The sequence below is a fragment of the Silene latifolia genome, chromosome 1, assembly GCF_048544455.1.
Source record: "Silene latifolia isolate original U9 population chromosome 1, ASM4854445v1, whole genome shotgun sequence".
Lineage (NCBI taxonomy): Eukaryota > Viridiplantae > Streptophyta > Magnoliopsida > Caryophyllales > Caryophyllaceae > Silene > Silene latifolia.
This window is the reverse complement of record NC_133526.1, coordinates 48,751,322-48,775,995: the sequence shown is the minus strand read 5'-3', so window position 1 is coordinate 48,775,995 and position 24,674 is coordinate 48,751,322. Positions and strand designations below refer to the sequence as shown.

Below are 24,674 nucleotides of genomic sequence, written 5' to 3'. Positions count from 1 at the left end.
GATATATTGTCGATTATATGCATGCAATGCAACATCCAACGTTTTAATCCTAACATGTGAAAAATTAGACTAAGTCGGTGAACAAGTAATTTAACATACAATTGGGTCAAAGTGGGAATTTAAGTTCAATTACATGTGAAAACATACAATACAATACAAGACAAGAAAAATAAATACAACAAAGAAAATTACAATAATTACATTGGATTAATGATTTATGTCGAAAATACTTCTAAAACGGATAATTTGGAAAAGAAAGAATAAACAAATTAACGAACATGAATCAGGGTGATAATACGAATAGTAGTTAATTAAATACGTAATCTAATAAACTAGGTCAAAGTAAGAGGGGAGTTCAGAGACAGAAATCAACCAGGAATAGGCGCAGTAGAGCTGCGCCCTCTGGAAGAGGCGCAGCAGTTGCTGCGTCTGTTCCTTGGCTCAGTTCCGGCTGTGAAGCCGGAATTGCAAGTCGTTAATGTTCGTTGGTGAATTTAATGATTGATTAATATTATTTACTCAGATGGAAGTGATTAACAAATTATTTACATATGATTGACGGTCATGAAAACGATAAACATGGATGAAACGGAATAAGGATGAATTATGCATGATTTATAAGGATTAGTTAACGGATTAAACAAACTAAACTAATTAATTAGGTTAAATATGATGGACTAATGATGAATATGATAATAAACAGGTGAGAATATATCAAAGATCGAATTCCAGAAACTCAATATGAATGAATCGAATTTCTACAACCCGGATTTGACTTTAATGACAAAAACCCGCAAATATTAATTACTTGGGATTTGAGGTCGGGAATTAATGAGATGAATTAATTACTAATGGTGATGAACAATTTATATGTCAAATTATTATGTTCAGATTGTTACATTAAAACAAGGAACAAACGAAAGAAAAAGGAAAAAGAACGAACAAATTAACGAAAGACGAAGGAAGAAGAAAGGAAGCAGGAACTGCGGCAGCTTCACGAAGAGGCGCAGTAGGTACTGCGTCGCTTCGAAGAGGCACAACAGTTGCTGCGTCCTTTCTCGACGGTTGTCCTCTGATAATCCGTAAAAAAGGATTTAAAACATGGTTTTATAAATCGGTTTCAATTGTATTTTCGACATAAATCTTACAATATGATTACAATAAATAAATAACAATAAGTAAAAGGGAGATTTACACCCTCAGACTTACATGTTTGACGAAACGAGATGAACTAAGTTAACGTTTAGTGATGCTCGACTCGAATGTAACGAAAGTGCCCTCGTAAGAGGAAAACGATTAAGATTGATTAATGTTGATTATGGTGTAGTTGGTCAAATTGGTCGGTCATGCAAAACGAGGCTGGTACTCAGAAGGATCTGAGCTTACGTGGTCGAAAGTTCAAGCACGTAGACGCCAAAAAGTAAGAACGTGGTCTAGAATGCAAAGGTAGAAGAGAAGGGCGGACACTCGCGTGAGAAATATGTGAGACCGAAGGTCTCTATTTATACTAATCACGTGGAAGAATTAGGGTTTTTCGGAGAGACTTTGGAAGTGAATCTCGAAAAGATATGAAAAGATACGAAAACATACGCAGAAAAGGACTTGGGAAGAGGCGCGCGAAGCTGCGTCTCTTGGAAGAGGCGCGCAAAGACTGCTGCGTCTATTCCCAAGTGGTTTTCCTCTGCGGAAGAAGGATTTCCGTGTTTAGTTTATGGAATAACGGAATAATTTGGTTTTCCTTAATATTTTGTGTGAATATTACGGGAAATTGTTTACCAAAGATTAAAAGATTTATAAAATATGGAATAGAAATATCCGGAACATTCCAGAACATTCCGACTCGGCATTTTAATGGTTGTCAGAAAATGAAGACGGTTTTAGGCCCGGACTCCAAATGTACTCTAATTACTGTCAAAACGACCGTATCGGCATATAGATGACATTTATGAGGTAGACATAAATGTTTGAGCGATCACCTGACGATAAACTTACGAACTGTCACAAATCGTTCCGCGTACCAAACATGCGGCCCAATCATCACCGGGTGGTTTGCGGGAGGTGCAGAAATGAGGTATCTACAGAGCCCCCACTTTGACTGAGGCTTGGACAAGGCGAAAATCAAAGTATAGCCATCAGGTCAATCTAAGATTACAACCTGACGACTACGGCGACGCGAGGCGGCTCAAGGGGTCTGAACCAAGGACCTGTCGTCGGGAACATTTTAGAGTCTGTCGACTATCGGGGAGGGTCGTTTAAAGTCCATTAGACTACGTAAGGAAGCTCGCCAGCCATAAGAAGAGACCATACCTGAGATACCCCTGGGTGAAACGGGACTGAAGACGCTTCGGCAAAGCTCTTTGGTCTGAAGGTTACTTGGTGTCTGAAGGCACTAGGGGTCACAGGGATTCTGAAGAAACTTCTTAACACTTCCGAAGGCTAACTCTGAAGGCTGTCTCTCTCTAAACGAAAGGTTGAAGGAATGATTATCCCAAAGGACTGAAAGGGGTTGTCTGAAGGATTAAGGTAAGTTTCTGAAAAATCTGAAGGGTTTATCCTAAAAAGGGTTACCTAAGAGATATGAAGGTTCGCCTGGGGAATAAAACGATGATTTTGGGGAAGACAGCAGGACACAGTCTGGAACTGCTGGGAGAAATCTGCTTGTGTTCAGCTTCAAACAAACTCCGGAAGAATTTGGGGTTGATGTTGATCTCCATGTATCGAGAGGAAGTGACTGTCGGTCGTGAATTCTTGCTGGGGAACTTAATTGGGAACTGATCTCCATGTCTTGAGAGGGAAAGTCTATCCGTGTACTCTCGCTGGGGGAACTTAATAAAGGCGTGTCGAAACACCTGTCGAAGAAGGAATGCTCATTGTGACAAGCTAGGTCTTGGGTAAGAAAATAAGGCGATAATTTGTTGTTGGCTTGGAGAATGCGGATCCGGGTGAAGAACATACGTCAAACGGACCAAATACATGATGTAGCATCAAGGAAGAGGCGCACCAAGGATGGGCCCACAAAAATAACGAACTCATAACGAAATTTTGAAAACTCGTATGAAGGAAAGCTGAGGAAGAGGCGCAGCAAAAGCCGCGTCCCTTAGAAGAGGCGCAGCACCTGCTGCGTCTATTCCTGGGCGTGTTGATGTGACCATAATTGGCGCATATTTAGCCCCCGAATTACCATTGTTTCCATGCTTTTTAGTGCCTATTTGGGTCATTTCTTATCTTTAGTTCTTTGTTTTGCATATTCTTTGAGATTTTGATCCCTTGGTAGGAAAGGAGTAAGAATCTTGCATTTTCATGGCAAAACGAGACTAAATTGATTGTATTCAATGACCAAGCATCAAGGAGAGACAAGACTAGAAGGCCTTTGTACATAGCATAGTAGAAGAGCAATGTTGAGAAAAGGATCCTTGAGTCCCCAAGGAAATCCCCAAGGAATTCATGAAGAAAAGGGAAGAAAAGAAGAAGAATTGACGCTGCCAGACAATCCGAACGGATTGTATACAATCCGCCCGTCCGTCCAGCCCAATCCGAGCGTCCCTCAAAGGAATCCGGTCGGATTCCCCCTCGCCAATCCGAGCGTCTTCCCTAATTTTCACTATAAATACCCCATTAGTCTAATTAGAGGAGCATGTTCTTCTTATCAATAATTAGTGTAGTTAATATCAATCAAAACTCTCTTCAATATTGTAATCAAGTATTAATCAAGTTTTAATCCAAGTTTTAGTTTCTTAATCTCTCTCTTGTTCTTCATTTATTTTGGGTAATTAGAAGATTATTGGGTTTATTGGGAGATTGACAACCTTCCATCAATCATCAAGTTCTTCTATTATTCTTTGCATTATTATTTTGGAATCATTAGTAGGTATAATCTCTTAATCCCTTTTTAATTATTGTTAATTACTTTCATTTATTCATCATGTTTCATTATGTTAGTATGATTGACGACCTTTCTAGCATGATCAATATGATAATGAGTGAGTAGTCTCTTAGCTAGGGTTTAATGGGTGATTAGGGGAAACCAACATGGGGAATGATTCATGCTTAAATTAATATGCTTTCATAATCTTATTTGCTTGCTTGTTTTGATCTTAATACATGCACATGTTATATTTGATGAAATGCTAAGCCTATGAATCCTTGCATTTACTATCATCCTCTATCTTTTCAATGAGACTTGTAAGACATAACCCAACTCGAGTCTTATTAGACCATGCATGTGTTGAGTAGGAAAGATTAAGTCGACTTGTAGGTGTTGTACAATCTAATCGATTCGGCTCCGGGACCCAAACTTTCCTAGGATTGTAAGATATAACCCAACTCAATCCATCACAACAATAATTGCTTGCTTATAGTTTGAGAACATGTTTGTATGATCATATCCCATGATTCTCCTATGAACCCATGACACCCTAGTGCCTTTAATCAATTGTTTACACCCCTTATTTTATTCATCTTGCTAGTTTATTTTCATTGTTATTTTAGTTTAGTAACCTTCTACATCAACCCAATTTGTGACACCCCTAGACACTACTAGTTACAATAGAATTCTCATTTCAATACCCGTCCCTTGGGATCCGACCTTTACTTGCCTCTTTACTAATTGTAGAGTTGTTTGTGAAGTATAAATTGTGTTTTGTATCGACCATTGACCAACGACCACATATGTTTAATTGTGAACACCAAATGGCTCCGATCAAAAATGGCGTCGTTGCCGGGGACGGTGTTTAATTGAATTAAGCTTTCTTTTATTGTTATTAGTTGTGTCTTTTTCACCTTGGGGAAGTAAAACTCTTCAAGGTTTGTTCTAATTATTTTCTAGTTGTTTGATATTTTGCATGTCTAGAAGGTTACAAAGAGATTTGTTACCTTTTGACCGTGAAATCGAAAGAACCTTGACGAATAATAGGAGACTTGTTAGGAGGAATTTGGGAGGTGTTGGTGAAGTTGTTCAACCCACTAGTGAGTTTGTCAATCCTTTCGCAATAGAAGGAGAAGAAAACCCATTAAACAATACCACACAAAATCCACCTACAATGCCTAAATTCTCGTCACACTCTATACCCACCGAGGAGGATCTACCAAATGGTACTCCTACCCCACAACATCTCACCGGAAACTTTATTGCCAAGTCCGCCTTCATCCAACTAGTTGAGAGGAGCCAATTCGGGGGAATGCCTAGTGAGGACCCTCATTCTCATATGGAAACCTTTTGCGATTATTGTGAAGCTATCTCTCAAACGGGCGTGACTCAAGACCAAATAAGATGGGTCTTATTTCCTTTTTCGTTAATCGGCACCGCAAAGCAATGGTTGAAGGGTCTTGATAAGGCCACCCTTGGAATAGATTCTTGGAAGAAGCTAGCTCTAGCTTTCTACAAAAAATTCTACCCACCGGAGAAGACTAACATGCTAAGAGCTCAAATCACGGGTTTTAAGCAAAGGGATGAAGAATCTTTGTATAAAGCTTGGGAGCGGTTCAAAGGTATTTGTCGCTCATGTCCTCACCATGGACTTAGCGAATGGTTTTTAGTGCAACAATTTTGGAATGGTTTATATGAAGATTCAAGGAACATTCTCAATATGGGATCAAATGGAATGTTCACCGAAGTTGATGACAATCAAACATGGAACAAGATTGAGGAAATGGCGGTCCATAATTCACAATATAGTAGACCTCGCAAGGCTACTAGAGGAGGAAAGTATGAAGTGGATTCCGTTACTCAATTGGGTGCTCAACTTAGTGCTCACATTGACACAATCAACTTGAAGTTTGAACAAGCTATTGCTAGACTTGAGGAAAACTCAAAAACATCAAAGCACCATGTCAATGCCATGACGGCATCCTCATCAATCCCAAGCGGGATATGTGAGAATTGTGGAACCTTGGGTCATGACTCAAGTGAATGTAGGGGAACAACCGAACAAGTTAATGCTTTCCAAGCTTACAAAAGTGGTACCCCTTATTCAAATTTTTACAATGAAAACACCAAGTTCCATCCAAATCTCTCATACAAAAGCCAAAATGTTCAAAACCCTCAAACAACATACACTCCACCACCCATGAGAAATCAAAATCAAAGACCCTTTTACAATCAAAACCAAGGCTACCAAAATCAAAATCCATACAATCACCAAAATGACCAAGGTTTTGATGTCCAAAAAGCGGTCCTCCAAATGCAAAAGAATCAACAAGAATTTTTCACCCAAATGCAAAAAGATAGCCAAGCAAAAGACACCACCATCAACAACATTCTAGCTCACACCAAGATGTTGGAAACACAATTGACCCAACTAGCATCTTCAAGCTCACAAAGACAAAAGGGGCAATTACCACCTCAAAGTAATCCCCTAGACATGAAACGGTTAGTGCCATTCACTTGAGAAGTGGTACAAGATATGAAGCACCGAAGGAGCAAGTTGAGAATGAAGTTGTGAGAGCTAGTGAGAATGAAGTTGTGGTGCAAGGTCCCAAAGAAGGGGAATCATCAAAAGAAGAAAGTTCAAAGAAAAATGAAGACAAAGCCAAAGAAAAGGAGCCCATTGTGATTAGACTTCCTTTTCCAAGTCGTCAAGCCAAGCCCAAATTTGATGATCAACTTGGAAAGTTCATGGAGATTGTGAAGAACTTAGAAGTCTCAATTCCTTTCACGGAATTAATCAATCACGTTCCGGCCTATGCAAAGTACATGAAAGATATCCTCACAAAGAAGAAGTCGATCCAGAAACTTGAGACTATCGCCTTCACTAAGGTGAGTAGTGCAATACTTCAAGGAAGTTCACCTCCAAAGTTAAAGGATCCGGGAAGCTTCTCAATACCGTGTACCATTGGCGACACGACGATCAACAAAGCCTTATGTGATCTAGGGGCTAGTGTGAGTGTCATGCCGTACTCGGTAAGTAAAAGGTTGGGAATGGGAGAGCTTAAATGCACCAATATCACTCTTCAAATGGCCGATAGATCGACGAAGACACCATTAGGGATATGTGAAGATGTCCCCGTGCGAATTGGGAAGTTTTTCATCCCGGTGGACTTTGTCATTGTTGATATGGAGGAAGATTCCAACATTCCAATCATCTTAGGAAGACCTTTCCTACACACCGCGGGTGCGGTGATTGATGTGAAACATGGAGAGCTCACTCTAGAAGTGGGAGATGAACGCATAACTTTTAATCTTGACAAGACCATGAGAGCTCCTCGTTTGCATGAGCCATGTTTCATGATTGACCATTATAGCCGAAAAGATGAAAGGAAGAAATCGGAACTCCAATGGAGGAAGAAAGTTGAAGATGCTCCATTCAAAGAGCAAGTGAATTGTGACAAGGAGAACTTGCAAAGCTCATCAAAATCAACCAAGGAAGAAGATGATGGCCTCATTGGCCAAGAGAAGAAATTGGGAGAGTTGTCTCCATCTAAGCAAGAGATTTTCAATGATCAACTCAATGAAGTTTGTGGTCTTTGGGACGACGAATTTGAAGGGATTTTTAATCCCTACATTGGGCATGCCATCGATCATGATCAACAACAAGGGCCACGGTCTATTGAGGACCTCTACCATAACAATGAACAAGCTTTTGATTACTTTTTCAAGGTGTTAAGCAACATCAACAACACCTTGAACATGCCCCCTTGACATCTCATCAAGAATGAGAGTTTGGTGGAGTCCTCCCTAAACCACCACTTGTAAATATTTCTAACTCCCTAACTTACTTTTAAATTTTTGTATTGCATTTTTTGTCATTTTTGGATTTTATTTACTTTGATCAAAATAATTGTCATGAAAAGAGAGAAGTGAGGGAGGGATTAACAATTTTAATTGATGTGTAGTGCTTTACCCTAGTGTGGGGATGGCAATTGCCTAGGCTATTCATGCCTTAGTAGTGCCCCCACAATGAAGAACACAAGAAATGAAGAAGAAAGAAAGAATGATAAGGGAATGCGTTTGTGCACGGATGGAACTGAATCCGTGTACACAAGGACCAATCCGAGCGGATTCCTGAGAATCCGCCCGTCTGAAGAAGATCCGAGCGTCCTGCTGAGAAGACGCCCGTCCTGGGCTGAGCTGAAATTGCAAAATTCTTGTCTGTCAAAGAATCCGAGCGGATTTCTGGAAAGACGCCCTCCTCACAGAATCCGTCCGTCTTTTGGAGAAGACGCCCGTCTTTGCAGCTGAGAAAAACAAAGAAAAATCTCTGGACTAGAATCCGTCCGTCCTGCATGAAATCCGCCCGTCTCATCACAGAAGAATCCGCCCGTCTCTAGGCGGGATTTTGAAAATTTTGAAGCTGTAGAATCCGCACGGATTGCGCCCAATCCGCACGGATTGTCCCTGCGTCTTGAAAAATGTCGAGCTCTTTATAACCCATCCCACCTTCATTCATTCATTCATTCTTTCATAAACACTACCCACAACATCAAAACCCTCATCCTCTCCATCTCAAAAACAAAAACCCTCAACAAAATCCACCAAAATCAAATCAAACCATCCTTCAAACAACAAATCAATCACTCCATCTTCAACAACAATCAAAACCAAGCAAATTCTTCAACCTTTGAGTCGATTTTTGTTCTCATAAAGGCAAAGCCTTTCACCTTCAAAATCGATTTGGGCATTCTACAAATTGAAGATTTTTGACTCTTTACTTGGTTAGTTCATCAAATGGCAAGAACAAAGGGAGCAACAAAGGCAACAAAGGCACCAAAAGCAAAGGCTCTCTCTCAAAGGCAAAAAGCTCTACAAGCAAAGAAAGCTTTGGCAATGGTGGTATCAACACAAAACTTGGAAGTGCAACCACAACAACAACAAACTTCTATGGGAGCATCACCTTCTACTCCGGTAATCGATCAACTCTTGCATTATCCGGAGGTAACTTTCATTTCCGATACCCATAGAAATACATTTGCCAAGTTTGCTATGAAATCAATTCAATCCACCAAATTCATATGTGAAGATGCTTTAGAGAAATTAGGTGTTCTTGAACAAACAAAAGCCTTTTTCAATGCCATGGGTTTGAAGAAATTGTTTGAAATGAAGGAAGTAACATACCCCTCCCTTGTCTTGGAATTCTTAAGTTCTTTAAAAGTGACAAAAGTTGAGAATAGGGAAAATATTGAGTTTCGTCTAGCTAACACTAGTAGACGCATTACCTTTCCGGAATTGGGTGAAATTTTGGGTCTTAGCGATGAACATAAATATTATAAGCAATATGGGAAGTATGACCCCGAGCCTCTTTGGGAGGCAATCTCCGGGAAGAAATTTGAAGATTTTCATGCTTGTCGTTCTCTTTTGGTCCATCATCCGGGCATAAGAGTATGGCACAAAGTTGTGGGAAATACCATAATTGCTAGGAAAGACACCAATCATTTCACGGGACTCGATTTTATTCTCCTTGAATCAACTTTGAATATTGGTAGAATTCACACCAAGCCTTACAATTCTTTGAGGCTATTGGTTGATAGATGGCTCCATGTAGATAGTGGGAAGAAGGGTACAACCGTTATTGTTAATGGCGGCCTAGTCACGGTCCTAGCCAAGCACTTTGATCCTAATTTCAATAAGGATAACAAGTACAAGGCAAAGGAAGGTGGCCATCTTATTGATATGTCCATCATGATTAACAAGTTTAAGTGGGTTGCTCACAATCCCCTTGACACCAAATTTGGGTGGCTTACTAGTGAGGCTCGATCATTCACTTTACCCGCAAAGATTTGCCGTCTTAGTGTCCACCGGACCAACTATTTACTTCCCCTATCCGAAGAAGCCGAGTACATCATTCAACAACAAAAGGGTGATCATGAAACTCCCTCCTCTTCCATTGTTATACCGCCTTACCCCTTTGTGTATGAAGAGTTCAAACCGCAAGGAATTGAAATTGGAAAAGACTATGTAACTCTTCTTATGCAAGCCATGCACAAGCAAGCTTATGAAGACCGGAAAAATGCTTATTTGGCTCAATATCCTCCCCTCTTACATCTAGCTAGGCAAGGACTCCTTGATCCATCTTGTCCTTTGCCTAGTTGGGCGGATAGAGAAGCCTTATTTCCGGGTGCAACTAGGGACGTGGTGGAAGACAATGAGGTTGTTGGAAATGGTGAAGGAATTGATGATAATATTGAGGAAGAAGCAAGTGGAGATGAAGAAAGAGATGGTGAAGATAATGATGAGCAAGATGATGAAGAAAGTGATGAAGAAAGTGCCAAGGAAAGTGGCAATGTGACCACTTCTCATGAGGGAAGTGGTGATGATGATAGCATGATGGAAGACTAGCCTTGGAGACTCCTACACTCCCATGGTTTGTCTATATCTCTTTGTATTATATTTCATTTTGATCATTGTTGGTTTAGTCCTAGCAACATCAAAGGACTCACACCTCGGTACCATTGAGGTGTTCTTTATTGTTCCCATTATTGAAAATCCAAAATGACAATCTAGTTTCATGCATAGCATAGTGTGTGCATGAACTATACCCATGCTTTGACATTAGCAATAGTGTCTTATTTGGTTTGGGGAAGTTAATGCATACACAACGGGAGGTAATCTAAATTATCCTCTCCGTCATAACAAAAACCATGCATCATGTAGTATAGCTTAGTGTAGAATTGCATTTAGTATAGAAATCATGCATCATCTTTGCATAATTTCCATCATTTTGGCCATTGAGGACAATGCCCATATTAGTGTGGGGATGGGAATTCTAACACTTAACTTTTATTCAAAAACCCATAAAAATTGAAAAATTTCAAAAATCATAAAAATTGAAAAAATTGAAAAACCAAAAAGAAGTTCATTTCCTTTGTATATATTGTCTTGTATATATTGTGTTTGTTTTATCCTTGTTCACTTTGATTGACTACGCCACATCCGAGACATGAGGATATTGAAGACCGCATGGTATGATCTTTCCAATCTCCTTTTTCCTCTTTATGTTAATGACTATGTGGCTTTATTTTGATTGATGCGGTAAAAACAATGTGAACTTAGGATTGCATTTAGTTTATATGTCATTTTAGTTGGTAGAATCATATGCATTAGGATGTATATATGTTAGTTGCATCATGGCATGTAGTTTGCATGTTAGAAAATTTTGTGAAACCGTCTACTTGGGAAGCTTGACAAGTGTATATAGGCCCTAGTAGATGCTTTTTATTCTTAAGACTTTGCTTGTTAGAATGCTTGTAAAACACCCTAGGATGTGTCATGCTAGTATCTTTTGACCCATGGTTTAAGGCCGAGTCAAGAGTACCTTGTGGTGTGATAACTCCTTGGCTACCGTTTATTCCAAGGTGACCCTTGAAACCATGCATACTTCTATCATTCATCCATGTTCTACCATACATTTTTGTCATCAAAGGGAATGGGCACAAAAAGAAATCAATTTGAGTTCAATGAAATGAAAAGTGAAAGAAAGTTTGCAAAAATGCATCAAATGAAAAGAGGAGCAAAAATAGAACTCCTAAGCTTCAAATACAAGGCACCCTCGTTACTAATTGGGGTGACTTTGAAAATGTTCAAAAAGAAATGCAAAAAGTTGTCAAGTATTGAAATGTCAAAAATCAAAAAGAAATGGCAAGAAAGTGTTCTCAAATGTCAAATGCCAATAAAATTGGGGGGAAAAACAAAAACAAAGCAAACTCCCAAAATGAAACTCAAATATCTATTGATCCCTTTATCCATCGTATCCATTTTTGTGCATGGTAGAGAGGGGACGACCCTTCTTCTTGTCTAGGCAAGAGGGGGAATTTCGCGATCCTCCAGTGTTTCTAACACCATAGGGAGTCTACTCTTGACAAAAGCATTTAACGATTGAGGACAAAGGTACCCTAGCTTGACACCTTTTGGAGGTGATTTATTGGTATCCTTCTAGGCTTAGTAGTTTGAACAAATTGCATCTATGAAGGATTGTGTACCCTTGAATTGCTTCCCTTGTAGATAATTTCCGCCACTTAGATGAGGAAAGTGGCTATTCTTTTTGTAGATGCATCCATTACTTGGTTTTGTGTGCTTAATGCTTGGATGTGTCGCCATTTTGGCAAGACCCACCTTGCCTTGCAAGAAGGCATCCTACCTCATGGTTGTCTTGTTGTGAGTTGAAGGGGCGGAGTGAGACCCGCTAATTGTCTCATATCGGCTATTATTATTAGGTTAGGTTAGTATTGGTCCTAGTCTTTGTCACCTCTTTACTCGGGACGAGCAAAGGTTCGGTTTGGGGATACTTGATGTGACCATAATTGGCGCATATTTAGCCCCCGAATTACCATTGTTTCCATGCTTTTTAGTGCCTATTTGGGTCATTTCTTATCTTTAGTTCTTTGTTTTGCATATTCTTTGAGATTTTGATCCCTTGGTAGGAAAGGAGTAAGAATCTTGCATTTTCATGGCAAAACGAGACTAAATTGATTGTATTCAATGACCAAGCATCAAGGAGAGACAAGACTAGAAGGCCTTTGTACATAGCATAGTAGAAGAGCAATGTTGAGAAAAGGATCCTTGAGTCCCCAAGGAAATCCCCAAGGAATTCATGAAGAAAAGGGAAGAAAAGAAGAAGAATTGACGCGCTGGACAATCCGAACGGATTGTATACAATCCGCCCGTCCGTCCAGCCCAATCCGAGCGTCCCTCAAAGGAATCCGCTCGGATTCCCCCTGGCCAATTCGAGCGTCTTGCCCAAGGATCCGCTCGGATTCCTCAGCCCAGATCCGGCCGTCCCGACTCCCATCCGCACGGATTGCAGTACAGCACGTTTTCATTCTTCAAGCTACGATTAGAGAAGCCCTTCTCTCGAGAAAATACCGAGTCTCCTTGCTCAACTTAAAAAGTGTAATTACTAGTTTAGCCCTTAGTTAACCCTAATGCATCCTCCCTAATTTTCACTATAAATACCCCATTAGTCTAATTAGAGGAGCATGTTCTTCTTATCAATAATTAGAGTAGTTAATATCAATCAAATCTCTCTTCAATATTGTAATCAAGTATTAATCAAGTTTTAATCCAAGTTTTAGTTCTTTAATCTCTCTCTTGTTCTTACTTTATTTCGGGTAATTAGAAGATTATTGGGTTTATTGGGAGATTGACAACCTTCCATCAATCATCAAGTTCTTCTATTATTCTTTGCATTATTATTTTGGAATCATTAGTAGGTATAATATCTTAATCCCTTTTTAATTATTGTTAATTACTTTCATTTATTCATCATGTTTCATATTGTTAGTATGATTGACAACCTTGCTAGCATGATCAACATGATAATGAGTGAGTAGTCTCTTAGCTAGGGTTTAATGGGTGATTAGGGGAAACCAACATGGGGAATGATTCATGCTTAAATTAATATGCTTTCATAATCTTATTTGCTTGCTTGTTTTGATCTTAATACATGCACATGTTATATTTGATGAAATGCTAAGCCTATGAATCCTTGCATTTACTATCATCTTCTATCTTTTCAATGAGACTTGTAAGACATAACCCAACTCGAGTCTTGTTAGACCATGCATGTGTTGAGTAGGAAAGATTAAGTCGACTTGTAGGTGTTGTACAATCTAATCGATTCGGCTCCGGGACCCAAACTTTCCTAGGATTGTAAGATATAACCCAACTCAATCCATCACAACAATAATTGCTTGCTTATAATTTGAGAACATGTTTGTATGATCATATCCCATGATTCCCCTATGAACCCATGACACCCTAGTGCCTTTAATCAATTGTTTACACCCCTTATTTTATTCATCTTGCTAGTTTATTTTCATTGTTATTTTAGTTTAGTAACCTTCTACATAACCCAATTTGTGACACCCCTAGACACTACTAGTTACAATAGAATTCTCATTTCAATACCCGTCCCTTGGGATCCGACCTTTACTTGCCTCTTTACTAATTGTAGAGTTGTTTGTGAAGTATAAATTGTGTTTTGTATCGACCATTGACCAACGACCACATATGTTTAATTGTGAACACCAAATGGCTCCGATCACGTGTCTTTTCTGCGTAAAAACCCGATGAAACAGGGGTTTCATTTCATTTATTCGAAACACAAAATCTCAATTACTCTCTCGAATTCCAACCATTTCCGTCGAAATTTGATCCAAAAGCTTGCATTTGCCATGACTAATCAAGGTATGTGTATCAATCTTGCATTTATCTTCTGTATATGCTCAATGGGATCGACAAAATTAGGGTTTTCGACCCTAATTAGTCGAAAATTTGGGGCTTTTCCCCCAAATGATTTTGCCTTACCAAATTGACTTTTTAAATCGCTAATTGGTAATATAAGGATCATAACCATGTATTTGTTTCGAATTTTCGTTGGGTTTTGAGCATTTGAGTGAAATTGAGACGGTTTCACAGCTAAACCGTAAATTGCTTCGAAAATAGCCTTAGGATTGCCCATTTGTGACGAAACTTGATATTTGGAATCCTTGTGTGATGGGTAAACTTCCTACCATCTCGGAATTTTGGTTTGTGACGGCTTTTTCAGGACACTTTTTAGGGCATAATCGCCGTTATAACGAAATGCTGCTGAAATTCCGACTCGAACCCATGACTAGGCTTCAGCTTAGGCTTGACTTGACCCAAATTCTCATATGAGCGGACGGGTTTGTGGGAAAATTGCCAAAAATGGCAAGAAAAGAGCGATTTCGAAGCTCCGAAAACTCGAAAATCCGCTAATCAAGGCTTGTCGTCACTTGACGTGGCCTAAATTTGCCTTAATTTTGCAGGTGACGAGGCTTCTACGTCTGGGAGGGCTCCCATGGACATAGACACTGCTGTTGACCCTTCTCAGGTGCTTGAGGAGGCGTTGGAGGAGGCTTTCACCGCTGCAGTGATGGCTGCTGAGGACGAGGTCCAGGAGGAGGGACGAGGTGGTTGCCTGCTGAGGAGAGCACCTGCGTGGGCTGAGACCTGGGACAGTAGGCACCTGCTTTGGGCTGCGGAGGGTCACCTGTCCTACAGGACGGTGAAGAGCTTGGTAAATAGGATTCATAACTCTTCATTCATCTTTTTTATTTCTGTTTGTCATTCCTTTTATCCTTCATTTGAGCTAAATATAGCTTTTGTTTCACATCAACATAGGAGGCCGGGAACATTAGGTCGTTCTCGGGCTACACGACAGCGATGGGGTGCTACGAGAGGCTGTCGGCTCAAGAGCGGGCCATGATCGAGCGGGGAGCGTTCGGCGCCTTGGTGCCTGGAGGGATATTGCGAGGAGGGAGCTTTGGGCTAACCTCAGTCTCGTCCGAGCGTTCTTGGACCGGTTTTGGGACACGACCTCCACGTTTCACATGCCTTTTGGTGAGGTGGTTACAAAATTTGAACATCCATTTTCACTCTCGACAAAGCTAAGAGAAAAGTATTGTGTGAGTGGTTACAAAATTTGAAGTTTCCTGATGGGTATGCATCAGATTTTAGTCGATGTGTTGATCTTAAGAAGCTGAAGTTGCAAGGCTTGAAAAGTCATGATTGTCATGTATTCATGGAGCGATTATTACCCGTTGCTTTGAAACACCTCGTGCCGACAAACGTTTGGAATGCAGTTGTTGAGATTAGTCAATTCTTCCGAGATTTATGTGCCTCTTCAATATGTGTTGATGACATGATTCGTCTAGAAGAGCAAATACCACAGATATTGTGTAAGCTTGAAATGATCTTTCCTCCTGCATTTTTTAACTCCATGGAGCATCTACCGGTTCATTTGCCATATGAAGCCAAAGTTGGGGGACCCGTCCAATATAGGTGGATGTATCCATTTGAAAGGTAATTAAGATAATTTAGCTACTTTTAAATTAAAATTAATAATAATAACTAATCTAGCTATTATATGTTAACTTTATTATTAATAAAATTCATCATTAACTTTTATAGGTTTCTTAATCATTTGAAGAAAAAAAATAAAGCTAGGGTGGAAGGTTCTATATGCAATGCTTATTTAACGGAAGAGATTGCAAACTTTTGTTCTCTTTACTTTGAAAAACATATAGAAACCAAAGCAAAAAACTTGAATGTTGAGAAACCGGATGAAGTAGACGGAAGTTTACCCGAATTTTTTCAAACTCAAGATGATGAAGGGTGTTCATCAAAGGGGCAAACAAGATATTTGGATGATAAGGAGTATAATCGTGCCCATCTTTACGTGCTATCTAATTGTGACCTCTTGGAGCCATACGAAACACAGTTTGTTAATGATTTCATTCAGAGAAATCCTAATATAAGTAAGGATGATGTTTGGGACAAACATGAGGACCAATTTCCATCATGGTTTCAGAAACATGTAATTGAGTTGAATATTCAAGATGATTTGATAAGAAGTTTGGCTTTTGGTCCTTCAAAAATGGTAAGAACGTGGAATCGATACTCGGTTAATGGGTTTAATTTTCAAACATTCAACCACGGTAAAGGTAAGGCTAGGTGTAATTGGGGGGTTACTATTTCTTCTCTTGATGACAACGAATACTATGGTATAGTTGAAGATATCTTTGAAATTAGTTATAGTGGACGTGACCGAGCTTATAAAACTGTCTTATTCAAGGTTGACTGGAAGGATAATTCTGTGGCTGGAATGAGAGTACATGAACAATACAAGCTTGTAGAAGTGAATCGTACTAGAACATACTCTAAGTATGATCCATTTATACTTGCACATCAGGCTCATCAAGTGTATTTTGCTACTTATCCAAGCACAACAAATGATAGAAATCAAAATGCGTGGTGTGCAATCTTTAAGACAAAGGCACGGTCACAAGTTGATACAACTTTTTTCCAAGAAGAAAACGTTTCAAATGAAACGCTTTTGTCTCCACCCGATGAAATCAACTATGAGCATGAGAATAAAGATGGTGAAGACATGGAAGAGGAAGAATATTATGATGTGGAAGAGAGACTGCCGGGGGAGGATGAAGCGGAGGAGGAGGAGGAGGAGAGAAGGGAAGAAGAGGAGGAGAGGAGGGGGGAAGATGAGGTGAGGAGGAGAAGGGAGGAGGAGAAAAGGAGGAAGGACGAGGGGTTTGGAGATGAAGATGATTATGATGATGATGACGATGATGAGGATGAGTAAGAGGATGAGGATGATGATTAAATTGGTATAATTTTGTATTCCTCAAGAGTAAATTATTAAAATTTAGAAGTCTGTATAATTTTCATTTATCATTATTTGTGTTAATTTTTATTTGTATTTCTTGAGGATGGTGGAGCGGTCGAGGTAGGAAGCGTGGAGGCGGCTCAGGAGGAGGACAGAGTACGCGTCCGGAGCAGGAGGAGGAGTTTGTGCAGGAGGATCCGATGCAGACAGACGGTGACGGTGAGGAGACTGACGCTACCGACGAGCCAAGACGGTGCCGATCACGGTACACCGGATCATCGGATGATTCTTGAGCCGACGGGATTATGGTAAGTTTTATTCCTTATTATTCTACTATTTTTTTTTTTTTTTTTTTTTTTTTTTTTGTAATTTTACATGTTCAAAATAAATGCAGGTTTATGGACGATTGCGTGATACGAGGTGTCACGAAAAGCACGAAGACTAATTTCGTGGGTCCAATTCCTACATCGTGGACACAAGCTTCTCATGCACAAAGAGAGGCGTGGTTCAATAACTTTCGGGTATATATTTTCCGTAATTCTTTGTTTTAGAAACCAAATAATTAATTTTGATAAATTTTTTAAGAACCAAGGTTATACTTTTATTTTATACTAATATGAAATTTTGTCGCTTTTTTTTTGTAGTTATCATTTGCTTGGTCACCGTCTCAAGAACAGAATGTCCGTATCAGGTACAATGACGTCGGTACTCGACGATATCGGGACGTGATTTGGAAGGTAGTTAGGCGCCCAAAGGAACCAGACCACATGAAAGGTATTTAATTAACTTGTTTTGTTATTTGTATTAATTAGCTTATACTCTCTTATATTATAAATAATATCAGTAACTTATAAGTTATGATTTCATATGTGTAATTGCAGGTGACAAGTATGAAGGCTTAATAAAGCATACCAAAAGTGAAGCTTTTCAGAAGAAGTCTAAGCAAGCATCCCTCAACAAAAGAGGAGGAAAGGAAGACGCCGTGAACGAGCCTACTCATTACGCGGGTTCACGATCGTTCTGGAATCGTATGTTGGGTGTAAGTACTTTGTCTATTATTTTACACTTTTTTTTTTTTCAATGCAACATGTTTATTTTATGTTAGATTTTTTGTTGATTTTATAACATGTATGTTTTTTTTTCATTCAGAGAGGAAAGAAGAAGTCACTGCCGATTGCGACGACGGACGGAATCTGTTTTCGGACACGCATTCCGAGTTGACGGAAAAGGGGTTAGAACTTGGACTAAGCCAAAAGACAAGCAATTATATGTAAGTTTTCCGTAACACTTAATTTTTGTTAGTTTATTCTCTTTTAAAATGTCGTATATAAGGTGGTTACCATATTAACTTACTACCATTTGTTTAATATTGTAGGAAGCATTTGAACGAGAAAAAGCCGCCAATCCGTAAAGACCAGGACAATGACATATGGTATGAGTTGGTGGATGGTTTCAAGAAAGGGCACGTGTATGGTACCGGAAGTTCAACACCGGCTTTCTATGAGAAAACGCGTAGAAGATCGACTTCAACAATTCCCAAAGAACACGTATCAACCGGGAATTATTAGTCAACTTCAAAGTCAAATAAGAGAGCGTGATGAACGTGATGCCAAACGTGATGAAGAACTTGCCAAACGTGATGAAGAATTCCGGCAAATGAAGGAAAGAATGGAAATGTTTGAGAATTGGTGGCAAGGTTGTAACCCCGGACCTAGATCCAACTACGATCCAAATGATCCGCATGGTCCACATGGGGGGAGTGGAGCCGGTGTTGGCTTCCAAGTAAGATGATTTTAGCATGTAAGTTTGTAAAACTTGAACACTTTAGACTTGAACATTTAGAATAGCTTAGCTTGTAAAACTTTCATTTTCAATATATGAAATGAAGTTTGAGAAATTGGGAGGTGTTGGGTTGAAATGTATGGTGTTGTGTGTGTTGAAATGGGATGTATGGTGTTGTGGAACATCGGTTTGTATGCAGGTTGTAAATATTTGGCTAGCAATGAAAACGAAAAAAACCACCAAAATATACAGTGGCTTTGGCGACTGAATTGGGATTTGGCGACTGAATTGGGATTTGGCGACTGATTTCAAGGTAGTCGCCATTTTGGCGACTGAATTGCAGTCGCCAAATCCCAATTCGGGCCGCTAAATTACATCGCCTAAATCAAAGCGCTCGTCACCCAAAAAAGGCGACTGAATTGCCATTTGGCGACTGCTATTCAGTCGCCAATTTGGCGACTACCTTTAATCAGTCGCCAATTTGGCGACTACCCTATCAGTCGCCATTTTTGGCATTTGGCGACTGATTTTTCAGTCGCCAAATTTGGCGACCGACTTTAGTCGCCAAAGCTAGAAAAGGCGACTAAGGTCCGCGACTGACGTTTGGCGACTGATTTCAGTCACCAAATTGATTTTGGCGACTGATTTCAGTCGCCAAAATCAGTCGCCTGTTTTAATTCTTTTTGTAGTGTAGAAAGGAGTAGCCCCAGTGGGCGTCCTAATGGATGTACGGTATCCCCATAAAGCAAAGGGTATCTTGTTCGGCCAATCTCTATAGTTGTCAATCATTTTCTTGAGAATTGTGACAACATTTTTGTTCGCTGCCTCTACCGCGCCATTGGTTTGTGGTCTATATGGCGAAGAGTGGTGATGCTTGATTTTGTACTTGGCTAGCAATTGTTCAGTCTCAGCTTGGAAATGTGATCCATTGTCACTGATGATCTCATGCGGGCAACCATATCGACAGATGATATTGGTTTGTATGAACTTTGCCACATTCTTCGCTGTAAGACTGGTGTAGGAAGCCGCTTCTACCCACTTGGTAAAATAATCGATTGCTACTAGGATGAAACAGTGACCTCCTGTTCCGGCTGGAGTGATCTTGTCGATGATGTCAATTCCCCAAGCAGAAAATGGCCAGGGAGACGTCATGGTGTAAAGCAATGAAGGAGGAACATGTTGCACATTCCCGAAGATTTGGCAATTATGGCAATGTCTCACATATTTGATGCAATCAGATTCCATCGTGGTCCAATAGTATCCTAAATGTTTGATTTTCTTTGCCATTATGGGTCCACTCATGTGAGGGCCACATTCTCCGTCATGGACTTCTTCCATCACTTTTCGTGCCTGTGAATGATCAAAACAACGTAGGATTACACCAAGAGGTGTTCTTTTGTATAGCTCTCCTTGCATGAGGACTGATACCCGTCGTTGTGAGTACCAAAGATAAAATTTATAATTCCTATTAAGACTAACCTAGGCTAGTGGTAACAGGGTCGAACCACAAGGAGGCAGATGTAAATTTTAGTTGATTTAAGTTCAGTCTGAGGTAACTATTGTGGGGGTTGAATTGAATTGGTCTACAGCTAAAAGTGAACAAAGATAATAAACTAAATAAGAGATTTAAACAGATAAAAGAAGGGTACTAGGATGGTCGGTTCATTATAGCTTCGGCGGCAGCAAACTAAGTCGGTCTGAATCAAACACAGGTAAGGCGGAAAATAAAGAGGTCCTCTCGGTCCACTCTTAACAAATAGCATCTTTTGATCTCGATATAGGTCCCTAATATCGCTAATACTAACTTTCGTCCTGAAAAGTGACTAACGGTCTAAACTATACCTATCTTTCGATCTTAGCACAGTTTAGTCGATTTAATTGATGGTCAAATAACTTTCCCTATCTTTCGATCTAACGGGTCGGTCACAAAATAGGTATCTAACTGGTCGCATGCATTCGATTGGTTAAATACAAGATTAAATTCAATTAAAACGAAGGAAAACCCTACGAGGTCAGTCGATCGACTGACAATGTCAGTCGATCGACCAACACGCGAGACAGTCCGTGTCTAATTAATGCCGCCTTTGCCATAAATCGCCTACATCCTAGCACTATAGAATTAGCTACTCATGATGAAAGTGATAACAACAATAAAACTAATAACGATTACTGAATTCATGCTTAAAGTAAATAACAAAAAACGATAATACGATAATTGGCTTTCGGGATACTAACTAGCAAATCTATACTAATGATGAAAGTAAAACAATAAACTGGAATTAGGGCAGAAGGAATACCGAGATTTCAGAGGAAAGATTAAGAACAAGAACAGAATTCCAATGCTAAAACGATGTTCCAAACCCTAATTACTCGAATGAATAAAACTGAAAAGTTTCTTGTGTGAAATTGTGATAAAAACTTCGATCCTAAACTGAATGTTTTATGTTACGTTATATAGCAAATAACGTAACATCTTATTTCCTAAACCTAGCATCATGGGCTTGCGCTTTCTCGGTCTTCTAATTCTCGTCTGGAATAGCAATCTGGTCGATCGATCGATAAGGTGGTCGATCGATCGCTCCTCGAAATGTGATAGCTTCGGAACCGAACATTGGTCGATCGACCGAGGGAGATGGTCGATCGACTAATGGAGCTGCTACTCGACTTCTTGAAACTCGTGGACTTGTCTTTTGGGCCTTGGATTGCGCACAATGCTCGTTCCTTAAGTGATTCCTTTACGTCATTTGCAATGCAGTTTACTCGGGGACGGATTTGGCTTGATTTCCCATTGAATTCTTCACATTTCTGCAATAATGTACAAAATACGGAAGTAGACGTAAATAGGGAGAAATGTAGCATAAACTACAAGAATGAGCTCTGAAATGCGTGTAAAATGGGATGTAAAACATCATATAAATAACACGCATCAAACTTCCCCAAACCAAACCCTTGCTTGTCCCCAAGCAAGAACTAGACTCGATCTAATGACCTAATGGAACGAGTTCAATCTCAGAGCGAAATGCAAACTGTTAAGCCTAAACCAATTTAATGCACAACCAACAATCAACTAGTAACGTGAATCATGGAAACGAGTTATGAGGTCGTTAGAGACTGCTGAACCGTCAACTATAGAGACTTATCAAATTGGACTCTCGCGGGTCGCTCAAATCACTCAATAAGCACAAGTGATATATATGTAAGATAGAAAGAATTAATTTTGTAGTGACTCTCACCTAACTATGACCTATGAAAACATGCCAGCAATAAAATATGAAAATGACCTCTACGACCGTACATACGCATTCCAACCAAACAGATGACCAATGACACATGCCGAGGTATATATGGGATATGTGAGGTATGGGTAAGAAGAGGCAAAACATTTTATGGTAAAGTGGAGGTACAGGTGATCAAGCTAGTACCAAAACGGAACCAAGTGGCAACATCCAGCTTCTTGCTCATAATCAAGCGAAACGGTGCTATAGCAAGCACAAAACTCACAATCTCCAAACTATCAAATCAATAAACTCCCCATAGGATATCAATGAAACATGGGAGCAAAAATCGCCAAAAGATAAGGATTAAATTATGCGAATTGACTTCTTCCTCGAATCTCAGTCGATCGACCATATTTGGCAGTCGATCGACTGCTTAAACAGTACATAACCTCTTTTTTCATTTCTTTTTGAATCATTTTTTTTCATTTTTTATTTCTTTTTCTTTTGTTTCTTTATTTCCTTTTTCATTTTCCAATCATCATCTCAACAGAGCATATGCCACCAAAAATGAGTAACAATCCCAAAAACTCAGACTACTAGCTTGACAAAGGACATGCTAAATGTAGGATGTAGTAAATGGGACAAAAAGGGGTATTTTTAGCAGTGTGAAGCTTTATGGGTATAATGGGAAAAGGAAACCTCTACCACATGTGTCAACAAACCACAAACCGAATGCATACAGGTATTAAGTAGATCAAATTCATATTCATGCAAATTAAGGAAACATGTCTCATAAGGAGTACTACTCACATTCCTAATTAAACCGGTCATGAATGTCACCAGTTATAGGCTCTAATTCTCAGAAATATGATGTAGTTTGCCAAAAATCAAAGTCAAAACTCAAGTTCAGCAAGAATGTAACGAAAACTCGTAGATATGCATTTACGATTCTACTAATAACATGTTGATCTAGCAAGGCTCAGGCGAAACAGGTGCAAATGCAAAATCATCATAGAAATACTACCGTTCCGACTCGACCTATATGCTAAAATAAACGTGCATTTTATGGAATTGTTTTTTGAAATTTTTCAATTTTTTTTAAATTTTTCTGTATATATAAGAGAAATGAAATAAACAATGCAAAACAAAATTGAACGTGAATGCAAGCAAATGATATGCGACGCAAAACCCTTCCCCAAACCAAATCGCACAATGTCCCCATTGTGCAAAATCATGTAATGAAGGAAAGAGAAATGGAATTTTGCGAGAAAATAAACAAGCAAGACACAAAGGAAAGATATGGAACTCACAAGACTTTAAGCGCAGCAAAGGAAACCTCCCCAAACCAGCGTGAGCTAGGAGGTTTCGATGAGCTAGCAGATGCTACCAATAAGAGTGCCTGAAAGACAGAAAATACCACGCATAAGACTGAGAAAACAATTTTTGAAACGGTAAAATTGTGCACAAATGAGAAAATAGAAGAGATAAATAATTTGACGGAAAATAAAGTGGAGTAGAAAACTCCCTTAAGTCCGCAAATCGACCAAACACAGCAGGGGAGAGGTCGTGAACAGGTACAGCAGTGTCTACGGTCGATCGACCTATAGGGGCAGTCGATCGACTAGATGAACAGGAACAAAAGCTCCTGGAAAGCGCAACTCAGTCGATCGACCATGATGGTGGTCGATCGATCAATGTATCTTCTTGTACTCCTTATTTCTTCGTTTTTGCTCAATGATTTGAGCTAACAAGCTCTAAACACCTGCAAGTGCACAATAATACGCGCCCAAAATTTCGCAAAACCCAGAAAAAAGTCTAAAGTACTTGGAAATCCTAAGCAAACAAAATAAAAGCGAAGTTTTCGCGCACACAAAAAACAATAAAAATGTCTTAACAAAGCAAATAAAATGAAGTTTATAACGAGATCGATCAACTAATAGTTGATCAAGAAGGACCACGGTATGGCCCACTTCGTTGGCTTCTGGCTACTAGAGGTAGCCTCAATGGTGCTCATCTCATCAACTGCACCCTTCTTAGCTTCGACAGTCGGAGGGCTCAACGGATCAACTTTGTCAGCTCCCCAATCAAGAATTTCGTTGGGTTCAACGGAATCCAAGTCAGACCGTCTCACCTTGGTTGGCTCATCTTCCACTTCCTCATCAGTCCCATAGCTTAGGCATCCAAGGCCTCCTCTTTGAATGATCGGCTTCTTTACAGCTGGCACAACTTGTAGCACTTCCTTCCCCAAACCAGCTCCTGCATTATCTAAAACTACAGATCCTTCCTCCTTCTTGCTCCCAATCTGGGGCGGAGGGGTTAACACAGCAGTAGTGATAGGGACAGGCAATTCAGGAAGCACAAAGTACGACTTCTTTTCAGAGACCGTATTACAAGTAACAGGCCACATGGGATCCTTCTTTTTAGCAGGTTGGGCAAAAATGATAGAATGTTTCCCAACTTTGAAGGTCAAAGTTCCGAGCCTATGTCAATAATCGCACCAAAAAGCAGTGTGCGAAACGGCCTACCTAGGATGATCGGTATATGGGCATCCTCGGGCATGTCCAGACAACAAAGTCAACAGGGAAAAAAACTTCCCTAT

The 24,674-nt window shown here is 39.7% G+C and overlaps 1 protein-coding gene and 1 non-coding gene across 2 annotated transcripts; one reads left to right on the top strand and one right to left on the bottom strand.

The window, feature by feature from the left end:
- Positions 1-5,411: 5,411 nt before the first annotated feature.
- LOC141618718 (small nucleolar RNA R71) lies at positions 5,412-5,518 on the bottom strand. Its single transcript, XR_012531478.1, has one exon. It is a non-coding gene; the product is annotated as a small nucleolar RNA R71 (small nucleolar RNA).
- An 11,834-nt stretch (positions 5,519-17,352) lies between these two features.
- LOC141646148 (uncharacterized) lies at positions 17,353-18,296 on the top strand. Its single transcript, XM_074454175.1, has 5 exons — positions 17,353-17,383; positions 17,470-17,596; positions 17,720-17,849; positions 17,957-18,114; positions 18,225-18,296. The coding sequence occupies exons 1-5, from the start codon at positions 17,358-17,360 to the stop codon at positions 18,294-18,296; spliced, it is 513 nt and encodes a 170-aa protein (XP_074310276.1). The 5' UTR covers positions 17,353-17,357.
- Positions 18,297-24,674: the final 6,378 nt, after the last annotated feature.